Raw genomic sequence first — 15,310 nt, 5'->3', positions numbered from 1 at the left:
TCATGTCTGCGGCCCAGGGCGTTACTGGGTGGGCTAAATGAAGCAGAATGTCCCCAGGCAGCAATGTTATTTCCCTTCGACCATCACCCTGCAAATCTGCTCTGTGGGGTCGCCTACTGGATTGCATTTCCAGTAAGTCTACATAACTTTTAGGCATTAGCCCTGTCCCATTTCTGGGTTGTACAAAGCCCAGTCCCAAGTTCATGGCAAAACCTCAGGCTTAATGAAATCCTTTCTTCTTCTCTCCACTAGCACCATATGTGTGTGTGTGTGTGTGTGTGTGTGTGTGTGTGTGTGTGTGTGTGTGTGTGTGTGTTTGCCTGATCAGATTACACCTGTGTCTTCATGATCCCCTCACCTTTCACTTCCTCACTGCAAGGACCACTTTTGGCTCCATGGATGAGGCTGGGCCAGGGAGAAGAGGGGCAAGAAGCTATTGCTTAGTAGTTGCTATTGCAATCTGTATTGGTGCCTCTGAGGAAGATGACCCAATGCTGGCTTTTCCCTGTGAAACTCTTTTGGGGTTCTTTGTGGAACCCCTTCTGTACCATTTTCTTAAAGTAGGCAATTCACTCATTGCCTCAATGCATCTGAAAGTCCCCAAAGTTATCTTGATTTTGGGGTCCCCGTTCCTGGCAGCAGTTTTGGAGGCTGGCCCTTACCAAACCTCTCAGGCCTGGCTCCTCTGGAGGCACTGCCTGCACAATGTGACGCCTGTGCCCACCAGACTCCGAAAGCATCGGGCACTCCCCCGCTGCTCTCTGCTTTGCTCTGCCATTTGGGCAGTTTCAGGTGGCTTCTTCTTCTTTTTCTCTTCCAAAATATTTTCTTAAAAATAATAATTACAAGCAATCACCACCCCCTGCCCCCACCCCCTACAACAACAACAACAACAACAACAAAAACCCATCACAAGGCTCACCTTTCTTTTATGTTTATTTTTTTTAATTTTATTTTTTTAAATATATTTTATTGATTTCTTACAGAGAGGAAGGGAGAGAGATAGAATGTTAGAAACATTGATGAGAGAGAAACATCGATCAGCTGCCTCCTGCACACCTCCTACTGGGGATGTGCCCGCAACCAAGGTACATGCCCTTGACCGGAATCGAACCTTGGACCTTTCAGTCCGCAGGGCGGTGCTCTATCCACTGAGCCAAACCGGTTATGGCTATGTTTATTTTTTAAGGGGAAACAACATATTTATTTGTTTGTTTCCTCACCCAAGCGCACACTTTCCATTGATTTTTAGGGAGACGAAGGGAGAGAGAGTGAGAATGTCCATATGAGAAACATTGATCTGCCACCTCCCACACATACCCATGTGGCCTAACCAGGTCAAACCCACAACCTGGGTACGTGCCCTGACTGGGAATCATGAATTGCCACCTTTTGGTTCACCGGAGGATGCTCCAACCAGCCGGGCCACGCTGGCCAGGGCCCACCTTTTTTAAAATAATGTGGCATGGAGCAGTTTAGTTTCTACTCTATTGCACATGGTCCAGCCTAGTTATGAATCAGGAGGCTGCTGGGACTCAGGTCCTGCCAAGGCAGTGGGGTTCAGCCTGTGGGGAGGAGGCCAGCCCCTCCTACTCCTCACAGTTTATAAAGTTTTCTTTTTAAATATATATTTTTATTGATTTCAGAGAGGGAGGGAGAGAGAGAGGTAGAAACATCAATGATGAGGGAGAATCATTAATCAGCTGCCTCCTGCACACCCCATACTGGGGATGGAGCCTGCAACCCAGGCATGTGCCCTGACCAGGAATTGAACCATGACCTCCTGGTTCATAGGTCGATGCTCAACCAACTGAGCCACGCCAGCGCTGGCAGGGGCGTCTCCTCACAGTTTAAAAGGCAGAGCCTGGGTTTCCATAGCAACCAGGCAGCACATCCCTGTCATCCTTTGACAGGCCCAGCTTATCTTCTATGAGGCCCTAGTGGTCACAAGGGGAGCAGCAAATGGAGGGTAAGGCAAAAGAAATGTGGAGGTGGGAAATCAGACTTCCAGAAATGGAGTCTCATTGAGGCATTAAGAACAGATAAATTAATTCAGGAAGACCCACCTTCACAAGGCTGCGGTAACCAGACACACACACTGCAAGAGTGTGAGACCCCGAAACGGGAGAAATGCCATAGTCACTGCTTAAAGCCCCCACCAAAACACACAGTTGCATCCAGGGATCCAGCCCATTGAGGCTGAGATGTGGAGGGAGCACCTGGCTCCCATCAAAGTTTTAGGATCCCAAAATGATTTTCATGATGGTGACCTAGTTCATTCTACTCCCAGGACCCTGGGGCACAAAAGAGGCTGTGAGGAGCTCTGGTGGGGCTGGTTCAGACTCCTTCTCCACTTTGGATGTGTCAACATCTAGAAAACAATCATGCAGACCAAAGTCCCTCAAGTACCAGGAGCTCAGAGCTTCTGAGAAGCCTGGATCCGGCTGGGGCAGCACTTTGTTCTGGGAGCCTGGGAGAGCCCTGGATTCAGAGGGGTCTCAGTCTCACTGATGGAAGTCTCCCAGCTCCCTGAGAATAGAGCCAGTGGGGTGGACAGGAGAAGTCCTCTTGCTCAGGATGAGGGACTCAGAGGGGCAGGGCAGGTGCCTGAGCCTGAGCTGCCTGGAGCTGCTGGAGGGGTTGTGGCCGAGGGTATGCTTGCAGAGGCTGGGTGCTTGAGGTGGACTTTTCTAGGACAGAGATTTTCAACCTTTTTCATCTCATGGGCCACATACAATAATTACTAAAGTTCTGCAGCACACCAAAAATATATATTGTTACTCATCTAACAAGAAATAGGTATAATTTTGATTGATTTACAAAAAATTATAATGGTAATTTCCTGTCCTTTTAAAAATGTTTTCATTGATTTTACGGGTATGTACCTTGACCCGTAATCAAACCAGTGACCTCTTGGTGCGTGAGTCAAAACTGACCACTGAGCAACACCAGCTGGGCTTAGCTACCCTTTTTGCCTCAAAGTGGCTTTTTAAAAAATCTGGTGCCTATACTTGTATATAAGGATTTCTGGTACCAGAATTAACCAATCAGATGCAACCATATGCAACATGACCAGTAAGTTGCAACTCTATTATGACATATATATTTATGGTTCAAGACAGGGCTTTCAAATTGGACAGCTATTGTTGTGTTGGCTGTTGTCTTTTAAAAAAAAATTATATAACAATTGAAGGGAAAAGAGCTCAGTGTCCCTGACTAATAGTTGCATGTTTTAAAAGTTCCTTCAGCACACCAGTTGAAAATAGCTGGTCTAGGGAGGTGTGGAGCAGGGCTTGCTGGTAGCTTCTCAGGCCTGCTGGACCCCAGTCCCACTTCTCATCCTCCACTTCCTCCTCCAAGTTACCTCTTCAAGTCTCCTACCATGATGCCCTCGGCTGCCAGGTTCACAACAGAACCTCTTGGAATGTCTGCAGCTTTGCGACCCTCCACTGCCAGGTAGGGTTGCTCCCAGTTGCCTTGTTCTTTAGACTCTTCCAGTTGAAAGTCGGGCGTCAGCCATGACCTCAAACTCCCAGGGTTACATCAGCTGTCTCTAAAATCCGAGTATACTTGGCTCCAGTCTCAAGGCAACATTTTTGCAGCTCAGCACTTCTGGCGGGGTGAGGTGAGAGTCTCACCACTGGGTGCTCATCTCCTCTCTGATTCAAGAGTGGGTGTGTGTGTTTTATTTACAAATATCTGGAATTTTAATTTTAATTTTTTTATTTTAAAATATTTTATATACACAGGAGATAGATAATAAGTAGGCAAAGACAAATGCTTATATATCCAGCACCAAATTCATCTATTTCTCCCTTATTGAATCTCTCTCCTTATTCTTCAATGTTATTTATTCTTTTGAGCTTTTCATACTCCTTCAAAGCATATATACATACATATGTGCATATATATATATGTTTTGTACAGAGTTCATACTAGTGCATATAATATATACCTATGTTTCTCAGAAGTTTATTTACTCATACTTCTCACATTAATAATTAACTTCATTTTTTCTTCAAATATATTTTTGTGTGTTTTAATAATGAATACATTTTTAGAACATTATCTACATGTAATTTATGAATACATAAATGCATATTCATTAGAGTACATGTCCATTCTTTGTGGCTTGGAGGTGTACATCATGAAAGCTTTGAGGCCACTATTCCAGACAATGGAAGAACTGAGACTTAAGCAGAGAAACAAAAAAAAAGTAAGAATAGGAAGACGTATACTTCTGGAGTGGGCCAGTGAAGGGAATTGAGAGGGAAGGAAAAGGAAGTAAATGTAGGGGTGACTGCTGCCCAGAGACTCCCCAGTATTCAGGGTGTCCCTGAAGTCCCAGGAGACCAGGCATCACTGATATAAATATGCCCATGTCAGTCCTTTGTCAGGACCAGGAAACTGGCCCTCCCTGTCCCTGTCACCCCACAGCTGGGTTTGTGGACCTGAAGTCTGGGGTGTCTGTTGCTATGGGGGACGCCATCTGGAGTGAACCACATCCTAGTAAGTTCTTCTACTGCCATGCCTAAACTTACAACATGGAGGGTTAGAGCTCATGGAAACCTGTTTCCAGAATAAGGCCTTGTGTGTGTTCAGCAATACCTCACTCACTTGATGTTCCTAATGGGGTCTGCCATGCCAATTGATCAGTGATATTTTCCATTACTCTAAAGCACTGGAGAGATCCTTCCAGAACCCTCCCTTCTATCCCAAATCATGTGTAACCATAGTCATCTGTGTTTTTGCAGTAGGCTAGTAAACCTTCCACTCCACTCTCCACAAGAGTGATAGAAAAGGAAGAGGGAGACCCAAGAGGGCAGCAGAGTAGGTGGAAGTTATACTTACCTTCTCCCAGGTCCAAACTGGAATTACAACTAAATTGTAGGACAATCAACCTGAAAAAACAATGAAGACAAGCTGAACATGTCTTATAACCAAGGATTTACAGAAGAAGCCACATTGAGACTGGTAGGAAGGGGAAAGACAAGAAAAGGTCAAGAATCTGAAAGGATATCTCAGCTTCAAAGGTTCCTCCTAAGAAGCATGGATCTCAACCCAAAGCTGTGTTCCCCAGCCAGAAGCACCAGAGGAGATCACATAACTCCTGGCTGTGAAAATCTATGAGGATTCTATCTACCAGGGAGAGATAGAAGTCTGCTAGAAACCCAGGTGCACTCTTAAAAAGACAATGCACCAAATAACATTTATGACCACACACCCTGGACTCCAACAGAGGGAGGATGGATCAGAGTGGACTCAAGTCATTTGTGGTCAGACAAGTTTGTTTGACTCCCAGGAAGAGAACTGAAGAAACAGCTGCCAGGGTCCCTGTGCTGAGGCCTTTTCCCACACCACCTACAGATGCCATCTTTCCTGGGTTAAGCACTCTCCTCCATATGGCATCAGCCAGGAGGAATGCACTGTCCTACCCTTCCAACTCCCTGTTGCCCCACCCTGTGGAGGACTCAGCTGCCTGGACCCATGGTATAGACTTTCTTGGAGGTCTCTTGTTGGCAAATTTAAGGGGTGTCAGAGACCAAGTTGTGTGGCTCTAGGATAGGGACTATTTCCCTTCCACATGCCTGACCAGCACAGCCCTCCCCCTATTGGAGATCCACTAAACCCACCCACCCAATTCTCAGTGTCTCCACCTTGCTGAGCTCACACTCTGCAGAGGAGTTAGTTGGCTGTGGTCACCTTAGGCCTTCAGTGCAGACTCTTTTTGGAAGGCTCTTGAGGAGAAGAGACTGAGTTGTCTGACTCTAGGGTAGCGCCATTTTTTACTCATATGTCCAACTGGCGCTATCATTCCTGTGCAAAGCCCTTTCTTCATATTGTCAAATCTTAGCCTGTTTGGGCACTATTTACACCCAGACAACTCCCTGAGACCCTGCTTCACCACAAAGACCCCCAGGCACCCAGCAAGAGGTGGCTGGCTGTGGTGTACCTGGAGACTTTTGCTGAGTGGCTTCAGTCACAGCACTGGCACCGAGTTTGAATCTATTAATTTGGTGAACACCATTCATGCCTACATGGTGATTCACTGAGAACCTACCTCATGCAGCTTCTGTACCACCAGAGGCCCTTTCAGCAACCGAGCCTAACCAGCAACAGGCAAGTGGAAGCTGATGTGAGAGTGCATTGGGGCTTTTGCTGATCTGCCCCCAGGCTCCTTGCTGGTGGAAGCTGGCCTTAGTGCACAGGTTGGACCCATCCATTCACACCCAGGCCCAGCAGAGGCAGCCACAAACTGTGGATTACTCTGTAGCTCCAAACATGTAGCCCAGGGCTGGTTATAGGCAATGTCTGATATTGAACTGCATCAAAGTACCTCCCAGGAAGCCCCAGAGCCAACACACCCAGTGGCAGGATTCAGACCACATCAAAGCATGAGCCAATTAGCTGCACACCCAAAGTGAGATCTCAGCAGGGACCAGACCCTTTTGAGGCAAATTCTTCTTCATGGGGTCAGTCCTTTATAAGCACACAGGAGCTTATAAACTGTGGTCAGAATCAATTTTCATAGGTAGCCTGAGAACCAACCTCACCCAGAGACTGACCAACACCAACCAAAACTCAACTACTATAGCAAGTTTCACAAAACACACATGAGGGACATTCTTGGAGCACCTACCACCTACATGATCAAGGAGACAGCACCACTGAGCCCACAAGACTCCTACTACATAAGGCATCCATACCAAGACTGGCAAGCATAGCAGATCTACCTAATGCACAGAAACAATTACAAAAAAAAGTGCCAAAAATGAAAGAATAGAAGAAATACCCAGGAAATAACTAAATGAAATGGAGGCGAGCAATCTACCAGATACAGAGTTCAAAACAATAGTTATAAGGATGCTCAAGGAACCTAGAAGAAGAATTGATGAGCTCAGTGAGAACTTAAACAAAAAGATAGTAAACATATAAAAAAATTCACAAAAATCATAAAAAAGAACTAGTAAAAATGAAGAATACAATATCTGAAATGAAATCAACAGCAGATTAAAGTGGAGATTGAATCAGTGATTTGGAAGACAGGTAGCAAAAACACCCAATCAGAGCATCAAAAAGAAAAAAGAATTTTTTAAAAATGAGGATAAGTTTAAGGGATCTATATGACACAATGAAGTGTAACAACATTTGCAATACAGGGATGCCAGAAGAAGAGAGAGAGAGAGCAAAAGATTGGTTCATATTTGAAGAAACAATGACTGAAAACTTTCCTAATCTTGAGAAGAAAAAAGACACACTAGGCCTGGATGTACAAAGAATCCCAAACAAGATGAACCCAAACAGGCCAATACTAATAAGGCACATCAAAATTAAAATGGCAAAGGTTAAAGACAAAGAGAGAATCTTAAAAGCAGCAAGAGAAAGACAGTTAGTTTCCTACAAGGGAGCTCCTTGTCAGCTAATTTCTCAACAGAAACATTTCAGAACAGAGTTAATTGACTCAAAATATTCAAAGTGATGAAAAACAAAGACTTACAATCAAGACTACTCTACCTAGTAAGGCTAGCATTTAAAATTGAAGAAGAAATAATGAGCTTTCCAGACAAGAGAAAGCTAAAGAGGTGTATTAGTACAAAACCATTATTACAAGAAATGTTAAAAGGATTCTTTAAGAAGAAAGAAAAAAAGAGGAATAAAGTTGTCAATAAATATGTAACTATCAATAATCACTTTAAATGTAAATGGCTTAAATGCTCCAATCAAAACATATAGGGTAGCTGAATGGATAAGAAAACAAGAGCCATATGTATGCTATCTAAAAGAAACCCACTTCAGAATGAAAAACATATATAGACTAAAATAAAGGGATAAAAAAATATGGGATAACAATACTTATATCAGACAAAATAAACTTTAAAACAATGACTAGTCCAGCCAGAGTGGCTCAGTGGTTGAATGTCAGCCTATGAGCAAGGAGGTCAGGGTTTGATTCCTGGTCAAGGCACATGCCTGGGTTGCAGACTCAATCCCCAGTAGGAGATATGCAGGAGGCAGCTGATTTATGATTCCCCCTCATCATTGTTGTTTCTATCTCTCCTCTCCCTTCCTCTCTGAAATCAATAATAAAACAAAGACTATAATAAGAGACAAAGAAATACATTACATAATAATAAAGGGATCAATCCAACAAGAAAATATAACCCTTGTGAACGTTTATGCACTCAACAGAAGAGCACCTAAATATATAAAACAAATCTTGATGGACATAAAGGGAAAGATTGACAGTAATATGGCTGTAGTAGGACAGTTTTGGTCATAATAGATTCTAACACCTCATTTACATCAATGGATAATCTTCCAGACAGAAAATCAACAAGGACACAGAGGCCTTAGATGACATACTAGACAGATGGCTTTAATTTTTAGAGCATTTCATCCCAAAGCAGCAGAATATACATTCTTTTCAAGTGCATATGGAAAATTTTCTAGTAAAGACCACATTTAGGACACAAAACAAATCTCAATAAATTTAAGAAGTTTGAAATGATATCAAGCATCTTCTCTGTCCACAATTATAAGAAAAACACACACACCTGAATAACTCACAAACACATGGAGGCTAAATAACATGTTGCTAAACAATTGATGGGTCAACAATAAGATCAAGGAAGAAATCAAAAGATTTTTTGAGATAAATGAAAATGAAAACACAAAATATATAGCAAAAGCATTCCTAAGAGAGAAATTCATAGCATTACAGGCCTACTTCAAGAAACAAGAAAATCTCAAATAAACAATTTAACTTTACACCTAAGTGAACTAGGTGTAAGAATTAGAAAAAGAACACAAACCAAGCCCATAGTGAATAGAAGGAAGGAAATAATAAAGATCAGAGCAGAAATAGTCTAAATATATACAGAAGATCAATGAAACAAAGAGTTGGTTTATTGGAAAAATTAACAAGATGAATAAAACTTTAATAAGACTACTCAAGAAAGAAAGAGGACCCAAATAAATAAAATCCTATATAATAAAAGCCTGATATGCTAAGTGTCCAGTCATCTGTTCAACCAATCAAAGTGTAATATGCCAATGATATGCTAAGGCCGTTCAACTACTCGCTATGACATGCACTGACCATCAGGGAGCATACGCTCCAACTGATAGGTTAGCTTGCTGCTGAGGTTTGGCTGATCGGGACTGAGCAAGATGGGCCGGACATGCCCTGAAGCCCTCCCGTGGTTCCTCCCTGGCTGGCCAACTTCCTGTGTCCCTCCCCGGCCCTGATCGTGCACCAGTGGGGTCCCTCAGCCTGACCTGTGCCCTCTTGCAATCCAGGACCCCTCGGGGGATGTCAGAGAGCTTGTTTTGGCCTGATTCCACAGGCCAAGCCAAGGGACCTCACTGGTGCACGAATTCGTGCACGAGGCCTCTAGTAATAAATAAAAGAGGATAAATCACCAGTGACGCCACAAAAATACTAAAGGAATATAAGAAAATATTATGAACCATTATATGCCAACAAATTGGACAACCTGGGTGAAATGGATAAATTCCTGGAAAGATACAATCTTCCAAAACTCAATCAATCAGGAAGAACCAGAAAACCTGAATTGAAATGGAAAAACCAGAAAACCTAATTAAATTGAAGTAGTAATAAAAAAAAAACTTCCAGCAAACAAAAGTCCTGGACTGGATGGCTTCACAAGTGAATTTTACCTACATTCAAACAAGAATTAACACCCACCCTTCCCAAATTATTCTAAAAAATTCAAGAGGAGAGAAAACTTCCATGCTTATTTATGAAGCCAGCATTATCCTAATTCTAAAACTAGATAAAGACAATACAAAGAAAGAAAATTGTAGTCCAATATCCCTAATGAACATAGATGCTAAAATCTTCCAAAAAATATTAGCAAACTGGATCCAGCAATACATTAACAAGATCATACACCATGATCAAATGGGATTTATTACTGGAATTCAAGGTGGGTACAATATCTGCAAATCAATTAATTTGTTATACCACATAAATAAAATGGGAAAAACTCAAAGTGTTTTTCTTAAGATTAGGAATCAGAAAGGGATATCCATTTTCACCCCTCTTGTTCAGCATAGTACCAGAAAGTCTTAGCCATAGCAATCAGACAAGAAGAAGAAATAAAAGGCATCCAAATTGGAAATGAAGAAGTAAAACTGTCATTATTTGCATATGACATCATACTGTATATAGAGAACCCTAGAGATTCTACCAAAAAAACCTATTGGAAATGATAAATTCAGTAAAGTACCAAGATACAAAATAAACATTCAGAAATCAATTGCATTTTTATGTACCAATAATGAACCCTCAAAAAGAGGAAGAAAGAAAACAATCCCACTTATAATTGCATCAAAAATACCTAGGAATAAATTTAATCAAGGAGATAAAAGACCTGCAACTCAGAAAATTATAATATAATGAAGAAAAAAACTGAAGAACATACAAATAAATGGAAGCATATGCCATGTAAATAGATAAGAAGAATTAACATCATTAAAATGTCCATATTACCCAAAGCAATCTACATATTCAATGCAATTTCTATCAAGGTGCAAATGACATAATTCACAAAAATAAAACAAATAATGCAAAAATTTATATGGAATCACAAAAGGCTCTGAATAGCCACAGTAATCTTGAAACAGAACAAAGTGAAGGTATCATGCTACCTGATAGCAAACAATACGATAAGGCCGCAGTGATAAAAACAGCATAATACCAGCATAAATACAGACAAATAGTTCAATGGAATAGAATAGAGAGCCCAGATATAAACCCACACCATATGGTCAATTAATATTTGACAAAGGAGGCAAGAACATACAATGGGGAAAAGACTATTCAGTAAATTGTGTTGGGAAAATTGAACAGATACATGCAAAAAAAAAAAATGAAACTAGACTACCTTCTACCTACACCATATACAAGAATAAATTCTAAATGGATTAAAGACTTATATGTAAGACTCAAAACCATAAAACTCCTAGAAGAAATCATAGGCAGTAAAATCTCTGACATTTCTCCTAGTAATACTTTTTTCTGATATGTTTTCCTTAGGCAAAGGAAACAAATAAAAAACAAATGGGCCCAGCCAGATACTCACCAATGATACATCTGATAAGGGGTTAATATCCAAAATGTATAAAGAACTCATATAATTCAACACCAGAGTCAAACAATCTAGTTAAAAATATGGGCAGTGGGCTGGACACTTCTCCAAAAAGGGCATACAGATGGCCAACAGACATATGAAAAGATGCTTAATGTCACTAATCAGCAGAGAAATGCAACTTAAAACCACAGTAAGATTTCCCTTCATACCTATCAAAATGGCTGTCATCAATAAATCCACAAATAATAAGTGATGGTGAGGATTTGGACAAAAGGGAACCCTTGGGCAGTGTTGGTGGGAATGCAGATTGGTACAGCCACTATGGAAAATAGTATGGAGGGTCCTCAAAAATTAAAAATGAAGCTGCCTATGACCCAGTGTGGATATATATATCCACAACACTAATTCAAAAGAATATATGCACTCCTATGTTTACTGAAGCATTGTTTACAATAACCAAGTTATGAAAGTAACCCAAGTATCAATCAATAGACTGGTAGGTAAAAAAAAGTTGTGGTACATACATAAAATGGAATGTTCCTGGGTCATACAAAAGAATAAAATATTACCATTTGGGACAGATGAATCTAGAGGGTATGATGCTAAGTAAAATAAGTCACTCAGAGAAGGACAAATACCATATGATTTCACTTATGTGTGGAATCTAAAGAACAAAAATAAATGAACAAACAAAATTGAAACAGACTCATTGACGCAGAACAGACTAATGGTTGCCAGAGGGGGATGGGGTTCGAGGACTAGGTAAAATATTGTGAAGGAATTAAGAAGTACAAATTTGGTCATGGGTGGTGTAGCTAAATGGTTAGAGCAGTGGCCTATGCACCTGAATCTCCAGTTCAATTCCTGGTCAAGGGCACATATCCGGGTTTCAGGTTCATCCTTGGTCCCAGTCAGGGCATGTGTGGGAGACTAACCAATCAATGTGTCTCTCTCATATCGATGTTTCTCTCTCCCCCTCACTCTTTCTTTCTCACCCTTTCACTCTCTCTAAAAAGCAATGGAAAAAAATATCCTCTGGTGAGGATTAACCCCCAAAAAGAAGAAGCATTATAAAGTGGTAATTACAAAATACTCATTGGGATGTAAAGTAGAGCATAGGGAATCCTATATAATAAAGACGTAATATGCAAATTGATCCTCACTCCATCATGCCATCACAAGATGGCCCACAGCAGAGGCAGGGTTCCTGTAATACGAGATGGCTGTGTCCACAACGGAGACGGGGTTCCCATAATGAGCCGTAAGGAACGATCAGCAGGGACCTCAGGCTGCATGGTGCTGGGCCGCGGCAGGGGACCTCAGGTTGCACCCCCCGCCCAGCAGGGCTTGAAGGGAGACCTCAGGCCACACCCTGCCGCCTGATGGAGCTTGATGGGGGACCTCAGGTCACACCCACTTCCCTGGTGCCTGGCTGGGAGGACCTCAGGCTGTGTCCCCAGTTCAGCGGGGCTTGACGGGGGACCTGAGGCTGTGCCCCCTGCCCAGCGCCAGGCCAGGGTACCTGAGGCAGCGCCCCCTGCCCGGCAGGGTTTGACAAGGGTGGGGCTGGCTGGGTCTGGGTCTCACATGATTTCAAGGTGCACGTGGTTGGGTGGGGACTTGACCCTGAGTCCCGCGGCGCATCCCAGACCCTGACAGGAGAAAGATTTTCATATACATTTTACCAAATTTCTTTCATCTCTGACACTTCTATTATAGAGATAGGGCAAATAACAATATTAAAATATTTCCTCTAATTAATTCTCTTTTAATGTGCATGAATTTTGAGCACCAGGCCACTAGTATAGTCAATAATATTGTAATAACCATGTATGGTGCCCAGTGGGTACTGGAAATATTGGAAGAACACTTTGTAAACTATATGATTAACCACTATGCTGTTCACCTAAAGCTAATACAAAATAATTTTAAATGTAAACCAAAAATGAAAAATAAAATGTTCAATTCAAAACACAAAAGGAAATAAAGAAAAGGAGAAGTGACAAAGTCACCCAATACCTTTGGCATTTTTTAAAATTAATTTTTAGAGAAAGGAAGGGAGAGGGAGCAAGTAATATTGATGTGAGAGAGAAATATCTCTTGGTTGCCTCATGACCGGGAATTGAACCTGCCATGTTTGATGTAAGAGACAAAGCTCCAACCACCTGAGCCACACCAGCCAGGGTGCCTCAGTTATTTGATCACGTCCTGAGTGCTCGACACATGAGAAAACTCAATTGTGATTATCTGTGCACGTGCTCCCTTCTTGTCCTGCCTTTGGGAGCTGAGTACTTGAGAAGTCCAAATCATTTTTTAATAATTCACTTCTTTCACACAACTCAGCACCCTACTGCTCCCTCACATCTGCCTCTCTCCAGTCTACATCACTGATTGAGACCAATATCTAGGAAAACTGGAAATTCAACTCTTGTCTTTTTTTCTCTCTTTTCCACTTAGGAGAACCAGGACATCCTGGCGGTCCAGGGAAGGATGGCATGCACGGCCAGAAAGGAGAACAAGGTCAGACACCGTGTTCCATTCACCACGCTCTAATTCTGAACCATCAAGGACTTAGCAATAATTATTAAGTCCTTCCCAAGGAGAAGTACTTTACTGGGCTGTGGGAATAACCCAACAATAAAGATAACAGTTCTTGCTCTCCAGAAGCTCATAATTCAGTGCTGAGATCAGCAAGCTTTTTCTGCAAAGGGCCAGATAGTATTTTTAGCTTTGATAGCCATACGGTTTCTGTCACTACCACTTAACTCTGCCACTGTAGTGAAAAGCAGCTGGAGTCTCTACTTATATAAGTGAGGAAGTGCTTATGAAAAATGAAAAACATAATCTGAACTTTATATAATTGTCATGTATTGCGGAATGTTATTTGTGACTACTTAAAAATGTAAATTATTCTTAGCTATGGGCCATATAAGATCAGACAGGTCCTACCTGTTGGCTCAGAGGATAGAGCACTGGCCTGTGGACTGAAGGGTCTCAGGTTTGATTCTGGTCAAGGGCACATGCCTGGGTTGTGACTCGATCCCCAGTAAGGGGCATGAAGGAGGCAGCCGATCAATGATTCTCTCTCATCACTGAAGTGTCTATCTCTCTCTCCCTCTCCCTTCCTTTCTGAAATAAATAAAAATAGTAAATAAATATATAAATAAACAAACAAATAAATAAATAGAATCAGACAGCACACTGGATTTGGCCTTTGATCATAGATTGCTGCAGCCTCAGTTAGTGTATGAGCACTGAGAAATGACACTGAATTTTGACTCAGTGCCTCTACATGGAGAAGGTAGCATTGAATTGGGCCCTGAAAGGAAGGGAAGAACCTTGAAAATTGTGACTGATGAGGATGGAGAATAGCCATAATGGCTAACATATCATGTTCACTTTGTGCTAGGTTGTTCTAAGTGCTTTTCATGTATTGAGTCAATACAACTGCCTATACATGAAGTAATATTGATTATCCCAATATTACAGAGGAGGAAACAGAGGTGGCTAGTCTGCTTGGCTAACATACCACTGTGCGTAAGTGGTGGAGAGAGGATTGAATTCTGGCGTTAACTTCTGAGTCCATGCTCATAGTCACTGCTTTCCAGTCAAGGCAAAGGAACCTGGGAGCACAGAGCTCTTCTGCATATTGACAAGTAGCCCAGTACAGTTGGCACAATGGACAGGCTGGGCTGGGCAGTAGAGACCAATGAATGCCACACCGAAGACTTAGTGATTGCTCATTCCATGAGGAGCTTTTCAGGGGACATCACATAATTGTCAGTTTTCTGAAAGTAAGCTGAGCTAATTCCAAAATATGTTTCCTCAAGGATTGGCATTGTTTAGCAGTCGAATAGATAGTAAAGAGTTGTACCTCCTGATGAGAGTCCTGACACTAGTTCAGTAGTGTTTTGTTTGTGTGGGTACGTGCACACACATGCGATTTAAGAATGAATGGATTTTCGAGAAACTAAGATGGCGGCAGAGATAAACACCGGGAAATTAATGCCGCTCACAACAATTGATTAATACCTCAGAGAAACAATACGGACTTCATCCAGAACCATAGGAAGCCTGGCTGACTGTAAACTCTACAACTAGAAGGAAGGAAAGGCACACTGAGACCCGCAGAAGCTGCAGGAGAGAAGCGCAGAGGTACGGGGATCTCGCGGGGCTCGCGCGCGGAAAGGGGG

The 15,310-nt window shown here is 42.0% G+C and overlaps 1 protein-coding gene across 1 annotated transcript in view; it reads left to right on the top strand.

The window, feature by feature from the left end:
- The window catches only part of C1QTNF9 (C1q and tumor necrosis factor related protein 9), a 25,681-nt gene that overhangs the window by 7,330 nt on the left and 3,041 nt on the right, over nucleotides 1-15,310 (top strand). The window contains exon 3 of the mRNA XM_006753684.2: nucleotides 13,575-13,637. Within this exon, the coding sequence (XP_006753747.1) occupies nucleotides 13,575-13,637 (63 nt within the window). The remainder of the gene's footprint in view (nucleotides 1-13,574; nucleotides 13,638-15,310) is intronic.

The sequence above is a fragment of the Myotis davidii genome, unplaced genomic scaffold (genome assembly GCF_000327345.1).
Source record: "Myotis davidii unplaced genomic scaffold, ASM32734v1 scaffold1031, whole genome shotgun sequence".
In the NCBI taxonomy this organism is placed as follows: Eukaryota; Metazoa; Chordata; class Mammalia; order Chiroptera; family Vespertilionidae; genus Myotis; species Myotis davidii.
This window is presented reverse-complemented; position numbering and strand designations above follow the sequence as displayed.